Source organism: Passer domesticus, chromosome 1, assembly GCF_036417665.1.
Source record: "Passer domesticus isolate bPasDom1 chromosome 1, bPasDom1.hap1, whole genome shotgun sequence".
Taxonomy (NCBI): domain Eukaryota; kingdom Metazoa; phylum Chordata; class Aves; order Passeriformes; family Passeridae; genus Passer; species Passer domesticus.
The window spans coordinates 44,728,589-44,746,433 of NC_087474.1; the positions used below are offsets into that span (position 1 = coordinate 44,728,589).

General features: G+C 42.4%; 1 protein-coding gene across 3 annotated transcripts in view; it reads right to left on the reverse strand.

The window, feature by feature from the left end:
* Positions 1-367: 367 nt before the first annotated feature.
* Positions 368-17,845, reverse strand: part of ZDHHC3 (zinc finger DHHC-type palmitoyltransferase 3) — a 33,881-nt gene continuing 16,403 nt past the window's right edge. For 2 of the 3 annotated variants that reach the window (XM_064417450.1, XM_064417444.1), the window contains exons 4-7: positions 16,383-16,479; positions 14,410-14,491; positions 12,516-12,646; positions 368-4,286 (exon numbers count right to left, since the gene is read on the reverse strand). In XM_064417450.1, the coding sequence (XP_064273520.1) occupies positions 4,044-4,286; positions 12,516-12,646; positions 14,410-14,491; positions 16,383-16,479 (553 nt within the window). In that variant the 3' untranslated portion in view covers positions 368-4,043. Of the gene's footprint in view, positions 4,287-8,185; positions 9,847-12,515; positions 12,647-14,409; positions 14,492-16,382; positions 16,480-17,845 lie in introns of those variants that run through there. The other variant, XM_064417460.1, reaches the window with a different exon arrangement.

Genomic DNA, 17,845 nt, shown 5'->3' on the forward strand with positions numbered 1-17,845 from the left:
TTTCATACGTCTTCCTATCCCACTTCTTTTGAAGGTTTTCAGGCATTTTTAGAAGAGATGCTGCCATCTCCAGCAGCATTCATTACTAGTGCTTCCCTAGAAATGTACAGCCTCTCTTCTTCCCCTTCCACCCAGAACACTGCTGGGCCACAGGAAGAACCTCGATGGCAGTGTACACCAGGAGCTCTTCCAGCCACAGTCACACTGGAGAAGACAACAGCTGTGCACAGCTGGAGCCCACCACTGCACTGCACACCCCAGTAACTCCTGAGCCCACCTTTAGCAAGGGATTTCCCTGTCTCACAGCATGGCCAGCCCAGCATTTCCACAAGTAAGGAGGAAATCAGGTCACACAGTAGCATAGGGAGTAATTTATCTGTTTATTTAAAAGGCAAATGCTTAAGCATTAAGGCAGTGGAGCAGAAAAAATAAATGGTGACTACATCTGGTTATGTGCCAGCCCATAAAAAGGGAAGAGGGAAAAAAAGGACATAAAAAGGCAAAGAAGTTTTAACCACTTTTCTGTGTTTCAAAGATTTGGGGAACTCCCAGACAACCACGCAGGTGGCTGCCAGGCCACAGAAGGGGGTCAAGGCTGCCCTGACCCCTGCTGCCCCTCTGCCCACATTGTTGTGTCACTCCACAGCAGCACAGGGTCCCCAAAGGCCACCTCCTGTGGTGGCACAGCAGGGAGTGGAAGCTCCTCTCCACAGGCAGAGCGGGTGCAGGGTCCATGCACATCATGTCTGCAGAGTAGGGAGGAGCAGGTGGTGCTTGGCAGATGAAGTATTAGCTCTTCAGAAAGTACAGCAGCGACCAAAGGCACAAAAGGACTTACAAACAGCAAAAAATATATTTCTTCACGAGATGTAAATTCCCTATTTGCATAGAAAACCTGCTGTAGAAGACACCAGGTGAGAAGTATGAGAACACTTTCCACAAATGCCACGACTCTGTCCATCACATACTAACCTCACGTCACAGCAGTGATGGGATCTTCAGCAGACCATGTCCCACTGAGCAGTGCAGGGGGAGCATCCTCCCTAGCCCCACAAATTTAGGGCACTACAAGCAGGCTCTCCAGAACGTCTTTCCTGGGACCTGGCAAGCCAGCCAGGACCATAGCAGCATGGTCTGAACATGGGGGCATGCTCTAACAAAGGCCAAGAAATGTGTAGAGGGAAAGGAAGGTAAACACTGAGCTTAGTTTCAATTCCATGTAAATCATGTTTGGTCTCAAGCTACCAGTCAATCCTTAAAGAAGGAAGTTTATACAAAAGCTGTGGATAAAACAGATTTTTCCAATTTGTGAAGACTTGTGATTTCTGACAGTTGTTATACTACATTGAGACAGAAAGGAGATACACCAAGGGGTACTGGGACTTTGGGAGAGGCCAAGGGAGACTGACAACCAAGAAACACCAGAACTGATTTGCTGGGCGTAGGAAGTCACCCTGCCATGTCTTGGGAGCACCACAGCTGGAGCTGGCTGTCCATGAGAGCATGGTCCAGGGACACATCCCTGTCTCATTCAGACTGTAACTGGAGGAGAGGAGATGACTGCTCTGGCTCTTACCCTCCTCTTCACACTACTTTTCTCCTTCCCCTATTAAAAGAAACAAACCCAGAAATATCAGCACCTGAGGAACAACAGGAGAGGTGGGAAATAGAACAAACGACAACTGTTCTTATGATGAAGTGAACCAGGTTTGAGAGTGGAGAAGAAATTTGGCTGCCTCCATCCATGCCTACCCAAAGCCATGTCCCACAGTAGGGTCCCTGTCCTGAGAAGCATCCCAGGAATGCAGCACGTGGGTTCTCTCCCAGGCTGACATCCCTATATGCCTGCCTCAAGGTGATTTTCAGCCATGGACTAGTTCCTCCCTCTAGCACCATTCCCACTGCAGACACAGCACCAGAGGCAGGGGTGTTAACTGGATGCAGAGGTGGAGCATCAGGGCAAAATTAGAAAACATGATCTAAAAAGGACACTCTTCCTCTTTCAACATGCCCATTCCTCCCTAAGGAAATCCCTTACAGACCTGTTATGTCCCTGACATCCCTTTCCTGGGGGATGCTGACAGGGATGAACATGGGCTAGTGCAGAAGGAAGAGCTTCTTCCCTCAACACCCTGCTGCACAGGGCAAAGACATTCAAGACCTCATGACTAAATGACATGAGAGGATATCTCATTTCCCCTCAAAGGGGGGGGGTATTTCCCTTTATCCCAAAGGTTATAAATACACAATTCCTAATGATGTTCTCTGGATCTACTTTTCACTGACAAAGAGACACCCAGAGGGAACAGGGAATGGGACAACTATTCAGAAATATCCCCTGGATTTTGGTGAAGCTGTGCTCTTAACAGACAAGGCACTCTATTTGTTCCCACTACCTTTGCCAGAAAAAAGGATTGCTGTGGCAGAGGACGAGTCCAGGAGACAATCTCATCCCTCCACAGTAGCCCTGAATGTCACACAATCAATGCACACAAAGATGCTTTCTGAGGGGTTAAAAATAAACAGGAAAAAAAAAATCTTGCACAAATTCCATTTGATATTACTCTTATAAATAATAAAAACTTCATATAGGTCTTTCACAATACCATGCTTTCATCCCAAAAACTCCTTTCTCTTGCTTTTGAGACAAAGTAGTTATCTTTGGTTCAGGTTACAGGGGAGGGGGAGATAAAAGCAAGCATGTCCTGTAGGGGGAAACCAGTAGCATATTTCTAGTCTCCTGCAAATTTAGTGACAATTAATTTAAGGGATATGACAGAAGAGGAACAAAAACACAGATGAAGAACAGTCTAAATTAAAAGTAGCCTGACATCTGGAGGATGCCAAGTGTTTGCAGTGCATCTGAATGCAGCAGCTGGCAACACCTCTGCAGGACTTTGCTGCAACTACTGCCTCCTGCAGTGATGCCCTCTTTGAGTTCCTTCTAAAGGCTCACCAGCACTCCCCAGGGATTGGCTGCAAAATTACTGAAAGGAAACCTGGAGTAATGGCACATACTAGTAGGACAATGTTAAACCCAGTTAGATTAGGAGGCACTATTCATCCTCTACCAACTCTAGCTACCAAGAGAAGAGAAACATCTAAATTATACAAGTCAAACAGAGAGAGGTAGTACCTCCATCACAGGGTGTTCACATCGCCCTCTCTTTCACTGCAAAAATAGCCCTGGTACCTGGCCTAGACTGCTCCCCTGCTCCCTGGGCTGCAGGGCTCAGCCAGGCAGCTCGCACTCCACACATCTTACATGCCAATGAACCACAGCTCCTGGGAAAAGCTTCCCCCCACCAGCACCAGCAGCTCGGCATCCCAGCCAACACTTGCCCCTTCTTGGCTGCACTGGCATGGGTCAATGCTCCCGCCAGCACCATCACAAGCCCAGCACCACCTCCAACAAGCACTGGGCATTCTCACAAGCACAGAGGGTAAAAATTAACCCCTGGAGATATTTCAGAGCCCAAAGGAATCACACCCAGAGTGAGCTCATCGATCTGCTGCATCCATAGCCCTGCATCCCACCTCTGCTAAGACCAGTGTACTAGCAACATTCATAACCCACAACCAGCACCCATGGGATGGGAGGGGATGGGATGGGCTAAAGAGGATGCATTTTTCCAGAAAACTTGCAAAGCTGGCTAATCTTGCCATCACACATTTAGTCTTCCATAGGGCTGTAAGAACAAAAGATTAGCCAGACTCCCTAGGATGGCACATTTCTGGGAACTGGAGCCAATCTATTTGACAATTACAAACTGTCCTTAAATGCCATGTAAGAAAAGACGGATAAAGCAGTTGACACAGTCTGAAAAGGAGCTTATGAACCCCATCACTTATGAAGCTCTCTCTGGAGATTTGCATTGCTTTTGCTAGTGCTGTAGCGTCTGTTCCAGACCAATACTCCTGAATTTTTTAATGTACCAGAAAGTATGTTTAAAAACAACCCTTAAATCTCCAGCACAAGTAATTATTTAAAAAAAAAAAAAACAAAACCTCAAAGCTTCTCCCGGAGGAGAAGGACGTTTTGCTTATTCACGCAACATTTGGATGGCAACATCTCGAGCCAGAAACTGCTCAATTTCTTCTTGGGTCATTATTTCAGATGCAGGAGCTGCTGCCACCGCTTCAGCTGGAGCTGAGCTCTCGCAGTTCAGGTTTGAGAAAGGGTTAAACCAACCCAGGGAGAAGGCACCTCCAAACGCCAGCTTCATTCCTTCCCAGCCGCTGATCTTCTCCCAGGTTGGCTTTTGGTTTTTAAGTCTCTCAATACCCTGCAAGAAGAGAAGAGTTTATGGTCATCTCACGCTTACAGCAGGCGTTTGAGCACCAAGCACTGTAGCACATGCAGAACTGCCTACCTATAGCCAGGCTGATGCTATTCCAGTTTGAGTTAACAATGAAGACAGACACTCTGCATTACTGAGAGTTTCATCTCCAAATTTAACAGCAAAACCCTCACACAAGATCAAATTCATGGACAGTCTGAATCTTGCTGATGCATTTTGGCATCAGTTGATTTTCAGGGTATGGGGATGGCTTCTGAAAAGCCAGCCTTTTGGTAAACATGGACCTCTTCTCATATAGCTTTTCAAATCCTTCCAAGGAGTGACAAACTACAGTTACAACTTAAGAGTTTCACCTTGTTTGGGCACTTTTTGCAATAGTTCAGACACAGACAAAATACTGCAACTTTTCCCAGCAATCAGGAATTTACCACTGCCACACCTAGGCTAGTCACTACAAGTTCACTCTGTGCCAGTTAAGAGCAAATATTTAAGAACACAACTTCTATTTACCAAATTGTCAAAGACAAATCACAATGCAAGCCAGATAACCTGCTGGGAGGTGAGAGAATCTGTACAGGTTAATGTGGAGGCTTCAAAATGGGACTGGAGCCTTGGTCAGTCAATATTCTGACTCATTCTCCCTCCAAGAATGTCATGTTTAGTAAAGCAAACATTTTGATTGTACTTAAAGAACAGATCCATCAAATTTGGGCAGCGACATTTTTTTCCTGGTAGTATTCTCCACGTAGAAATAGGGAACTAAAATTTATTTTCCTTATGATTTTTCTAAGGCTACCACTGTGTGAAATAGGGCACAATTTTTTAGGCCCATCTTCTGTATCATGGAAGAGAGGCGTCAGATCTGCAGCTGTGTATGATCCACTTGTGATGGTATACAAGTGACCACACAGAAAGTCTGTTCTTAGAGAAGCAAGAATACTGGGATCCAAGTTTTGAGAAACTCAAGGAAAGGAAAAAAAAAATTGCAGATTGGGTTAAAACTGTAAGAAAGAACAGTTTTAGAAGAGCTAGAAGAACAGTACACTTCTTACATTCTAATTCTACAGATTTTTCTTGACAACACACAAAACATTCAAAGCTTTGCAGCGAGGGGAAAGGAAAGGAATGCACGCAGCAGCTCAGCGGCACCACAGCTGCACTCGTTGTCAGCCTCACAAACAAAACAACAGCAGCAGCTCAGTTTGCAGTAACACTGAGTCAGCACGAGCAGACCCAGGAGAAAGCACACCATAAACCAAAGTGCTGCATGCAAAGCTCTTATGAACATCATTCATTCATGCCCCGTTTCTCGTGCTGACTTAAGAGAAACCCAGCAGTAAACGTGCAGAAAGGAATGATGCAATACCAAATCGGAATTCCTCAGGGCTCCAATTTGGGAAAAATTCAGGCCCTGAAGGACTTTGAATGCTAAGCACAGGCCTGTGGCACCTCAGCCTGCTTGCAAGCTTGCAAATGTACCATTTCAAGTGCTCCAGGGAGAATCTCCTGCAGCCTCTGGTCCCTTGGGATGCCACACTTTGTGTGCCACAGCCAGGGCCTGACCTTACCTCCCTGCTGGGCAAGCTGGAGAGGAGCAGAGTTTGTGCACAGCAGACCCTTGGCAAAGTGTTCTAGCACTACCACGAGCTTTTCCTCCAGGATACTGCATTTCCAGCACCCAGTGGCTGTGCAACCAGGGGGCAGAAGCTCTGGCAGCTTAAAGCAGGAGACCACCTTTGGTTGTGCGCTGTTCCTTAGTGAGCTGCAGAGGTTTCCCGTGTGTTAGTAACAAACTGGCTGGAGCACGGCTGGAGCACTTACAGTGTGAGCATCTAGAGAGAAGGAAAACAAGTAGCACAGAGCAGGAGGAGAGACAGACATCAGGCATTTAAACCTTTCCCTGAGAGCACAAGCTTCAACCCTGCCCTCAGTCATTTGGGTAATCCATTTCAGTTCCTGCTGCCATCTAGACTGGGAATACAAATTTGGAACACTTCTGGGCAGCAACCTCTCATTCCCTTCCCCCAAAAACACTGCTCACCTGCTCCTATCAGCATCTGCTAACCAAGGCAACAAGCAAGGTCAGGCTGAGGTTATGCTAAAGCCAATTAGGGAGTAGTTCATCAGAACAGCCAGGGGCGTACTTTCTCTCTCCCAACGTGACTTCACTAATCCCTTCACAGCATGTATTCAAAATAAACAGAAGTTTTATAATTGTATCTTGATCTAATTTTGGCTGCTGGCCGCATGGTCAGTAGGGCATGAGGTTATGCCTTAAAAAGAATCTAAGGGAGATGGAAGGAATGTACAGCTGTTGAAGACATTTCACTACTGTTTAATTAAACTTTTTAAAAATATACTTACATAAATCTCTCACCATTATTTTACAAAGTGAGAATTTTCTGTATTTAATTAAGCCAACACCTCTTTCTCTTTCCCATCATGCAGCTATTCCACTTAATTTTTTAAAAAGTGCTTAGAAAGCATCATCTTTCCCTATTTCAAATTACATAATTTTGAACCAATACTGAAAAGACATACACTGAGAAATATAAGATACTGGACATTCCCCTTTAAGTAAAAGGCACAACGTTGCAAACATGGGGACAGATAGACAAGGTTAACCTGTGACCACTGTGATGCTGTAGAGTAATACCCATTTCTTCAATTACTGCCCTTGGTATCTGCTCCTGCCCAGTGCCAGAGGAGGATGGTGGGCTGCATGGTCTGACCCAGAAGCAATCTGCAGAACAGCTCTTGAATGTTAGAAGAAATGCATTAACTTCTTGTTAATGATGTGAAAGGAAAGAGCAAACCAAAAAGACAAGCATTCAGACAAAGTGATGGTTAAGAAGACACAGGAAGCATTGCCATTGGAAAATCATGATTAAGGCAGAAATTCTCTTACAGCAGTTCCTTCACACATTTCTGCATAGAGCACCACTTCGTTTTTTAAAAACAGAAGTGCTCTGATTGAGCTTGTCCTTCAATTTCTCTTGGCCACACTAAAACAGAACCAGCACCTGAAATCAGGTAGTCCTGACCGAGAAAATACTTTCCATCGGCAAACCAGAAAGTCTGCCTTTCTCATATTGATACTGACTCTTAGTACCATTTAAATTGCATCAAACCAAGTTGTACAGCACAAGAAAATTTGAAGGCCCTGGCTATCACCCCAGACATGACAGGTACCAGTGGCATTTCTGTGATGGTGCCTCATTTAAAAGACAAAACACAGTTTGACTGAAAATCTCAGTACTATATAGTGCTGTATAGCAATTTGCATTTGGTTTGAAACAAGAACAATTCAGTAGTTACACATTTTTCCACAATGGTCAAAAGGCCAGAACAACGTAATTAATCTTCCTCCAGAACACATAGTTAATAAGGGTAATTAAAATCAGCCCAAACTGGAATGTAGAATTTGTAATCAAAACAATTTTTTGAAGCAGTGAACTACAGAGAGATGCATTCATTAGTTAATTGCCTAGGTGACTAAAGCCTCTCCCCAATATATCTGATTTTGCATCAAGGCAGCTTTAGGGCCAGGTTCTCTGCCAGTTCAAATTGTCACTTGCACATGTCTCACTGGCTGCACTGACCATGGCCCAAGAGCAAGCTTAATGATTACGGTGGGAGCGTTCTCTGAGAAACACCATCACATACTCAAACCAGAGTTACAGCCTCTCCCAGCTCTGAAATAACCACTGATTAACAGACCAGCATATTACCAATTAACTCACTTTTCAACTTAGAAGTTGAACACACAAGTTAATTAACTTTTATATGCTTCTGCCTGCTTGCATACAGAAGTGAAAGTTCAGAAAACCATTACAGATTTTTCCCAAGATTTGGAACAAAGAAAGAAAGAAAGAGCAGCAAACAAGTTTTTGGAAAAGTTTTATTGCATTTGTTTTCCATATGGAAGCATTAACAGATTGAAAAGATGCAGCATTCACATTACTTCCAAAATGAGACATCCATTAAATTTCTCCTTCCCTGATTTCCCTCCCTTCCCCCGTGGCTTTGAAGCAGTCTAGCAGGTCAGTTTCCAAAAAATATTTTAAACCAAGGAAAGAAAAGATTCCTTGGAAGTCACAGATGCAGCTGATTTGTGTATTTCCTCTGTTTGCAATTCATTTGATGAGCCCATGGGAGTTGTGAATCAAAAATATAATAAAATTCCTGCCTGAACACAAGATGTTGCAATTAACACTAGCAGTTGAAATTATGAATGGTTTAGCTCTACCTGGTTTTGGAATGCATTCTGTCCCTCCCACTTTTCATCACCACACAGTTCATAACAGCATGCATGCTCCTTACCATAAATATTTCCCAATTTCCAACCCTTACACATATATGTGCATGTGCTTACACACACACACATGTATGCATAAACAGGAGAAAAGATTTACAAAGCTCTAAACCAGGGCAAAGCTAACAATATAGAATCAATCACCCTGGAACACTTACACATCCCATCAATATTAGTCTTTATAGTAATCTGGGCATTCATGTCAGTTTTTCACGTTAACACTGTTTAGCAGGCATTGCTCTAACAAGTCATTTACCAAGACAAACCCACATCAAAAAACATGATTCTGCTATTCTAAACACTTGAAAATTAGCTTTCTTTCTTTCCTGGAAGTGTAAGGCATGTAATAATCCAAAGAGTCTTCTAAATCTGCCACAGTTATCCTAAAGGGGCAACAATTTCCTGCACACAAGGGAGGGAACAGATAAAATAATGCCAGAAAGATGGAATCAGTTCTGTGGCTGGAAGGAAAAAGGAGGGTGGAGTGAGAATTGGTGTTGGCAACTTTTAAGTACTTTAACTGTTTGTGGTCACCAGCTCAACTGGCTCGCTTGCTGTGCTGCCTTCTGGTCTTGCACCTTTTGGTATGTGAAGTATCTGCTTCCCTGTTCAAGTTCACTTAGGAAAGAGCAATGTGCTCCTTCAGGAAGTCCAAAGGTGTCTGTGTAGGGCTGTTGGCACTCACATGTCATCCACAGAGCTCATCACAGTCAGGAGACAGCATGAGAATTTACGCAGAAGAGGTGGGTCATAACAGAGAAGAGAGGATTCCCTTCACATTAATTATGCCATACAGAAAGCAAAGAGAAACAAATGCCAGTAAAGTTAATGTGATAAAAAAGAAAGGAAAAAAAAAAAAAGGAAAAGAAAAAAAAAAGCAGCAGTTTCAGCCAGAGATATAGAATTATCTAAAATGGTGGAACACAGGGCTTTTTTTCCTCTGCAATTATCAGCCATTTAATAGACATAAAAAAGTTCATTTTGCTTTTTGTTTTAAACATTCATGGAAAATTTGTAACAGTAGTGCTGTAATATGTTTCTATTTTAGTGGAAATGCTGGTCAGGAATTCCTCAGACCACATATTGGTACGGGTCTGCTTTTCCTTGGTCTGGTGTTGCGAATGGGCTAAGCCATGCTATAGAGAACGGATGGCCAAATACTGCTTTCATGTTCATCCATTTTGTTTTTTTAGCCCATCTTCTCTCTTCCTTTTTCAACTGTTCTATTCCCTGAAAACAGAAATATCACATTTTCAGTCAAATACTCAGGTTTTGTACTCTGGATTTGGGGAAAAGTCTATTCTCAATTACCCCTTGTCCAAAGGACAGAGTAAGAAAATACAAGTGCATCTGTACTGCCTTTCCTTTTCTTCTCACTGTTTTATGTTAAAAAAACCTAAAGCTAGAAGCTGTTCCTTGGAAATAAAATTGCTTTTATTTTCTTCAGACCTACATACTTCAGAACCATTTTAAGACCTGCCATCCAATTGCCTCTGATGTCAATAAAAAAACCCCCACTACTTAAAACCAAACAAAAACTATGCGCTTTAATGGCTGAATGCATTATGTGCTAACCAGATGGAAAAGTTTTAGAAGAAACCATTACAAGCTTGCAGACCAAAAAAAAAAGAAAAAAAAAAAGAAAAAAAAATAACCAAAAACCCACAAACCCAAAGATAATCTCTGTAGTGCTCTCAGATTCACCAAGCAAGTTCAGGAAATGCCCATGGCTCAGTGTAGCTGAGTCTATCTGGTGCCTCTTCATGTGTCATTAGAATCGTTGCTAAAACATGCATGGGATGACTGCAGGGAGAGAGGGTTAAACAAGATACTGATTTGAACAAATCACTGGCATTGTTTAGTAAAGGTTAGAGGCAGAACAAAAATAAGCCATCAAGCAATCAGCTGAAACATTCACTAGTTAAACATTAAAAAGAAAATAAAAACCTATATTGCGTCTGAAGCCCAGGAAGTGAATTTGGTCTTTCAGGAAAGCCATTTATGCCTGGCTGCTACAGAAGCACAATGAGTAAGAGCAGTCACTGAAGAGCATCACTCTCCCAAGGGCAGCAGCAGCTGGCAGATCACCCAGTTCCTTGACTCTGCATCTTTTGCAAGGCAAGGTTCCTGCTGACCTACACGTGTCTCCCACGCTACACAGTAGTGCACTGCAATGCATCGGTGTGCCTCAAATTACTGACGCTGGGAGCTCTGATGAACACAACATGGGTCAGCTGCAGGAGTTGTGCTGATCCCTGGTAATGTCACCTCCAGAGATAACAGCAAAATAACAGGGTTCTGAGTCCTTTCAGGCAGAAAGGAACCATCCTGGCAGGACAGCATACTCAAGATGAGGAATGAAGCCTGCCAGTGACTGGAACAGAAAGGCGAAAAAAGGGCAAGATACAGCCCAGTCTCTAAAATGCAAATTAGAACACTGCAAGAGAGCACACCAAGAGCACTTCACCTGGAACTATTGCTCTGCTCAAAACAGATTGCTTGCATACAGCTAGCTCAATGCTAGCAAACCAACGAGACGTTCCAAGAGCAGAATCCTTACTGGTACATATTAAAAAAACACCCAAAAATAAAAACCCACAACCCAACGGGGGGGACCATATTTCATTCTTTTATTTTAGAACGTGGCATTCATCCTTTAACATCTACGAGTCCCCAGAACTACACTGGAAGGGAAAATCTGGGGACTTATTTGGGCGCCCAGCTGTAGGAAGCAGTTTCTAAAAATTCTTGACAGGTTCCAAAGATGGAGAAATTCAAGTGATGATTTCACAGGCAACATTGCTAACTGACACACTTACTGCTGAAGACAAGCTCAGCAGGATCCGTACCACACTGTACTTCTTCCTGGGGCACTCCCCATCAGAAAGCACAGTGCAGCACTCCTCTGAACACAGACAGGTGGAACATCAGCCTCTTGCAAGAAGCCAAGCATTAAGGAAAGCACTGCAACAAAGGCTCAGAACAATGGACTTGTACAGCATATAATGCCAGTCACAGCTCTCTGACAGCAGCAAAAACATCTACTCTAGCTTCAACTGGCCATGGGCAAACAAGGGGAAAGAAACCTAAAGGAGGCAGGGGAGGAAAGAAGAGCTGTCCCCCTTTTAAGACAATCGCTTCTCTCCAGCCACTCTGGTTAATTCAATTACCTGAGCGTGCTTGGTGAAGGGTGCAAGTATTCACAAGTGTGAGAACACCCTCAGGAGTCACCAGCTTCATCTTTGCAGAAGTGGGCAAATACATGGATTTAGGACTGTAATATTACTATATAATCTCTAATATGCCATCTTCAAATCGGAGATGGCTTGGCGGATTCGCAGCAGACTGTATTCAGCAGTTTCCATGAGCCTACTCTACTCCCGTTTCTTTTTCCTTCTGGCAGGAGTTTTTGAACTGTTGAACAGGTAGTTAAGGCTGGAAAATCTTTTAGCCTAAAAGAAGAGTGTGGGTGTGCATGTGTGTGTGCGTGTGTGTTCCTCCCCCAACTTCGCGTCTTGGCTTTCCAGCCTTTCCAGCACATAAACCTGTGAATAGTGACAACCAGGACACACAGCTGAATTTCACACAATACCAATGTAAAAGCACTTCATTAAAGGGGAAAGGCTCTCCAATCCATAGGGTTACTTGCCAGAGTAACCTCAGATACGTATGCCTACTTCACAGGAGGTACTGTCAACACAGCACCCCAGCCAGTACAGAGGGTACCCTGTGTGCCACATGAACCCTCAGAGAGCACCAGCCAGCACTGTGCTAGCTCAGCTTTATTGCACTGGATCTCTCCTCAGAGGGTACATGGGAGTCCCTGTGCCATTAGGCAAAACCCTGTAACCCGTCACTGTTTCTACAAATGGGTAAAGGACAGAGTGTGAGACACCCACCGTTTCATCAGTGCAGATGGAGTGTACTTGGGTCCCAAACATAACTGAGGTGAAGATGAGAAATAGGAGAGCCTCAAAACACAAGAGGATGAGTAGAATCACTGTAGTTGGTGGAGAGAAGGAACTACACTCTGTGAAGACAAAACAATGGAGTTGGAAGGGTAGACACCAGGTAATGCACCTGCTGCAAAACACCCGCTAAGCCACAAGTTTCCCATACCCAAACTATCAAATAAATTATATGAACAACATTCCCAGAAAGATACACTGGGAAGCTCTGACATTCAATCATAAAACGATCACTCCCTCAAATTTAAAAAAAAAAGTGAAAGAGCCCACCCTGCAACACTTCAAGATTGCAACTTCCTTTTCCACTTGAGTGTTTTCCCAGCACACCAACTAGGATGCCATTCTCCTCCATTTCACCTGGAGGTTCTCTCTTAAATCTTAGACTTAACAGATTTTCCACAGTGATAAGTCCATTAAAAATCTCAAGCTGGCAGTCAGGACATGAGCATATGTAGCACCAACATAAAACCAGGGTGTGCTTCCTTTCATAACTGTTCTAAGCCACAACTTAAAGAAGGTCAGATTAAACCAAGTTCCTATTTTTCCTCATACTCAACAGTGCAAACTCAAGCAAGAGCTGAAAAAGAAACTCAAGAAGGTAATTAAGAAGAGCAGAAGAAAGTAATGTTATAGGGCCAAAGTCATAGTTGAGTGCTGCAAATACAGCTGAGTGCTGTAAATGCCAGAATGTCTCCAGATTTTTCCAAAATCTAAGACTCTCACCAAAAGCCTGTATTTTTCTAATGAGATCTTAGGCTTAAACAGATAAACCATAATCATAAACTAACACAATCTGCACAAACACAAGGCAGCTGGAACAACATATCCATCTCTCCTAACAGCTCTGTTCTGCCACCTAAACCTGGGACAGGTAGGAAAGTGCTTTCCCCACAGGAACAGGCTCTGAGAAAGGACATAAGGGAAACTACCTTTTGATGTATCCTTCCTTTACAGCCCTGGCCACTGCAGTCAAATGCAGATGTTCTCAGTGACTGCTGGCAGCTTCTTTACAAAGTTTTGAAGTGCAGAACAATCTTTTCAAATTCAATTCACATGTGTATCTTCTGCAGTACTATGATCTAAAACCAGTCACTATACTGAATACCACTACTGAAATTCCAAGGGGAAAAACCCTTCTCCTTTTCCAAAAAAACTCACAAACAGTACCTACATGTGCACACACGTTCTTTGACTACTTGCTGTTCAACTCAGCATTACACTGAGGGTTTCCTATATCCATTTGTGGTTTTTAGGAACATACATAGACTGACTTTGTGAAAATGTACTCACTGATACTTCAGAGTGAATGCTGAGGTTTTTGGTTTCACTTTTTTGAGCTGCTTGGGCTCTGTTTTTGGTTTGTTGGGTTTATTTTTTTTCTGAGGAAAGGAATTGTTTGTTCTTGTAAGGGTGGATTTTTTGGATATGAGCAGCATGTTTTCCTGGCAGTCTCGCAAGAATGATTCACAGTACCCTTTTAAAAAAAGCATACACATTCTTCTTATCTTTTGCTGGCATTCAGGAAATTAGTGCTGTGTTCATGTCAACAGTAGGTTATTGCACACATACTCCTTAGGCATCTTTACATATCAGCTTTTTCCTAGGCACTATCAGGTGTAAGTTAAAAGAGGACTTTTCAGAACAGAGATTCCAGCAGCTCAAAAAGAATTATGAAGTCCCAGAAATGAGCATTAAAAAGACAAAAAAAAATAGAGATAGCATAGCAGAACTTTGATAGCATTCTTCTGAAACAAGCCAACTGCATTTTAAGTTCTTATTCAAAGGATAATCTGTTATTTTAATAAGGCATTTTGTTTATACTCACTTGTCCAGTCTTCTTCAAAGCAGTACAAGAAGTGAAATCCCACCATGATTAGGGCATGCAGGGAAATCAGTGCTATATACATCTGAAAAATAAAGGATGTAATACAGATACCAAGTGAGTTCAAACAGGAAAATGCTAAATCTTCCCAACACTTTATTTAAAAGCATAGTGCTAAGATTTCAAAATAAAACCAAACCACAAAACAACTCCAAAAACCATCAAGCTCTCCCATCTCCCCTGAAAAAGCGCCATGAAGCTGGCAAATGCCACAACTACACAGACTTGTTCTCCTTACAAACAGCTCTGAGCGAGCACAAGGCAGATGCTGAATCCAACAGCAGCTGGATCCAAAACCCAGCCTCCTGTGTCCCAGAGTGGCCTTCCACACAGCTTACTGCCCTGACCTCAGCTGAGCACTGCACGACTTTCAGAGAGCAGTAACACTGATCAAGGTATCCGGTTGTCAAAGCTTACCTCCTTGCTCTTGACAGCACTACAGTTTCCCAGAGAAACAACAGTAATTTTGTTTTAACCAGAAAATGCACTTTGTTTTCCAGCATGAGGTTCAGAAAAATTATATTTTTTTAAGAAGAACTTTCTCTGAGGCAGACACTGGCTCAGAAAGTTTCTCTCAGGCTTTAATACTTTGTACTTAATAATTTTTGGTTTAAACCAGGTCTCAGCTTTGTAATAAAAACTGTATGTAACAGAGAGTTAGAACAAAAGCTATGTGCAATGTTACACATAGATTACAATTTACTAAGACAGGGCTAAAAAAATTACTCTTCTGAACCTACAAACTCTGACAAAGATAGGCATATAGCAGAAGTGAGAGAGGTTTTGTAACAAGAAGCACCTCTGGAAGCAGTAAAAGGCAATAGGGGAGCATTCTGGTTTTCCTTGCCAGTTAAGCATGCTGCTGTTCTTTCATTTCCTCGTGTCAAAAAGAATATCCAAGAACAAAACCAGCAACCCTTATTTTGTTTCTCTCAACCAGATTAAGTCTTAAATACAGTCTGCTAGAAAGTGGATATCAAGTTCTAATAGTAACTGAAATCCTTTTGAGAGGAATAGAACACCTAGCTTGAGTTAAAAAAACCCCGCTTGCTCATAGGAAAGAAATGGGAATAATTTTGTTCTGTAATCCACATCCTTGCAAACCACACCACAGAACACTAGGCCTGTCATTTAACTGAAAATCTCCTCCTTTCTGCTTGGTAATATGAGAACATACTTCCTCAAACCTACAGATATCTCAGAAGATTTATTAATAAAACACAGCATCACTGAGACTCAGCCTTGTAATGTTCACACTACTCCCACAGGATATTTGCAATTCACTTTCATGAAACACTTTTCAAACCTTCCAGAAATATCCACTGTTCAAGTTTGTACTCCTGTTTTCTTACTCATTATGCTACAGATATAGCAGAAAAAGTCAAGCACCTCCTTGGTTTTCAAGTACAAAAATAAACCACTTGCATTTAAAAGGTGGATAATTCTTATCCAAGGGGATGCAGACTTCCCACTCCTTTTGAGATGCAGCAACAGCTCTTATTACATGATTCCACAGAGATATTTGTACAACTGTAATGTTTAGGAACCCTACACATGGCCTGGGATCCTACCAGCCAGTGTTTGGTGTAAAAGGATGGCCCCTCCCTCAAAGAGCTAAGCACCACAATACACTATCTGCCTTACAAAATAGGCGCTGAACAACCATCAATACAAACCCCTAAAAACCCTGACAAATGCTTCCTGTGATGCCTTTTCCTGTTGCTGTGGATGGATGGAGGAGGGGCAGGGGAGGTGCTTCTTAATTAGTGAAACAGAAACCTGCAGCAGGTCCCCACAAAGTTCTTCCAAAACATGAAGCAAGAGAACACCAGCCCTTGGAGCTGCTTCACAGACTATGCACGACATTTCAGCACTTCCCACTGGACAACCTCAAGCATCACCTGCAAAATACTTACTGTAAACAGTACAAAGTACTTCTGGTTATTCTCTCCTACACAGTTATTGACCCACGGGCAGTGGTGGTCCATTTTCCGAATGCACCTCTTGCAAACACTGAAAGAGCACAGGTCTTCATTAACGCCACTTTTCATTCCAAAACACAAGATTTTACTGGGGTTTGGGGGACAAAGAAATTCAGCTAAAGAATCAGAGGTGAAATCTGAACATAGGAGAATTTACTTGCCACCACATTTATCTTTGTGGTTTGCTTCCTTAACTAAGCCTGTTCAAAATGAACCATAAAATACCAAACCACCATTGTAAAAATTAATGCCACACATCAGTGGTTCTTTCCAAAATATGGTTTGAACAATACATTCAGAAAGATGGAAAAAAGTCTGTGATTTTGTTTAGTTTTAATCTATTTAGCTTGTAAAAATGTCTACAGATTAAAACTAAACATAAATCTAAATCTAAACTAAACTAAACATAAACAAAGATACAAAAGTTAGTAATGAATAAAGATACTTCTCAGAGTTGCTAACAACAGACTCGGGTTTATTTGCCAACATTTGCTGGTAGCAGGAACTTGCAATCAAATAAGGCATTAGAAAAGATTCTTGACGTCAAGGTAAGCCACATACTAAAAGAAAATAGCTGTGGCAGTCAGTTAGGAAGATGGTACCACAATAGACATTCAAGGTGAAATTAGATGTTAAAGTACTTCACAAAACCAGACTAATGAAATCAAAATTCAGATTCTTGCCAGCGTGCAAGTTGTGGCTGGAAGTCAAATAATTGAAACATTATTACTTTATATATTACTCTGAGTATCATTCTGCTTCAACACACATAATAAAGGAAGTCTTTTTCTCTGCTGCTTTCTCATATGATAGGAGATGAAAGGCAGTCTCCTGATACCACATTGAACAAACAAGCACAGAAATCAAATATGAAAAAACAGAAAACCCCAAAGCAAACAAATAATGACCCAGAAAGGAAACAGCCATTCCAGAACAATTCTGGCAGCAATTAAACAGAAAGGACTAAATGCTCTGCTAGTTTTACTTTTCTTCTTATAACAAAAAGTATCTTGACCTTAATATAAATAATAAACTTCGACACCCAAACACTTAAGGGAAACTCAAACAAAAACATAAATATGTTCTTATCAGCATGTATGAATAAATAATAGCAAATCTCTCTGTCAGAACAGCCTTTCACTCACTTTAATTGGTGGGAGGGGATAATCCCCAAGGATATCTGCTATGCATGAAAAACAAATGAGTTGCTATAGGCCTGATCCTAAATGAAAGGCAGGCAGACCAGGAGCTCCTTCTCCTCAGGCACTCAGGCAAACATGGGTGCCCTACTACCTGTCAGCCCCACGTGGAGTGGGAAACAAGAAAAAGCCTCATTTTGCCAGAACAAGCAGCTTAAATTATTTGGAGCTACATGGGGTCTAAAATCATCAGGCACA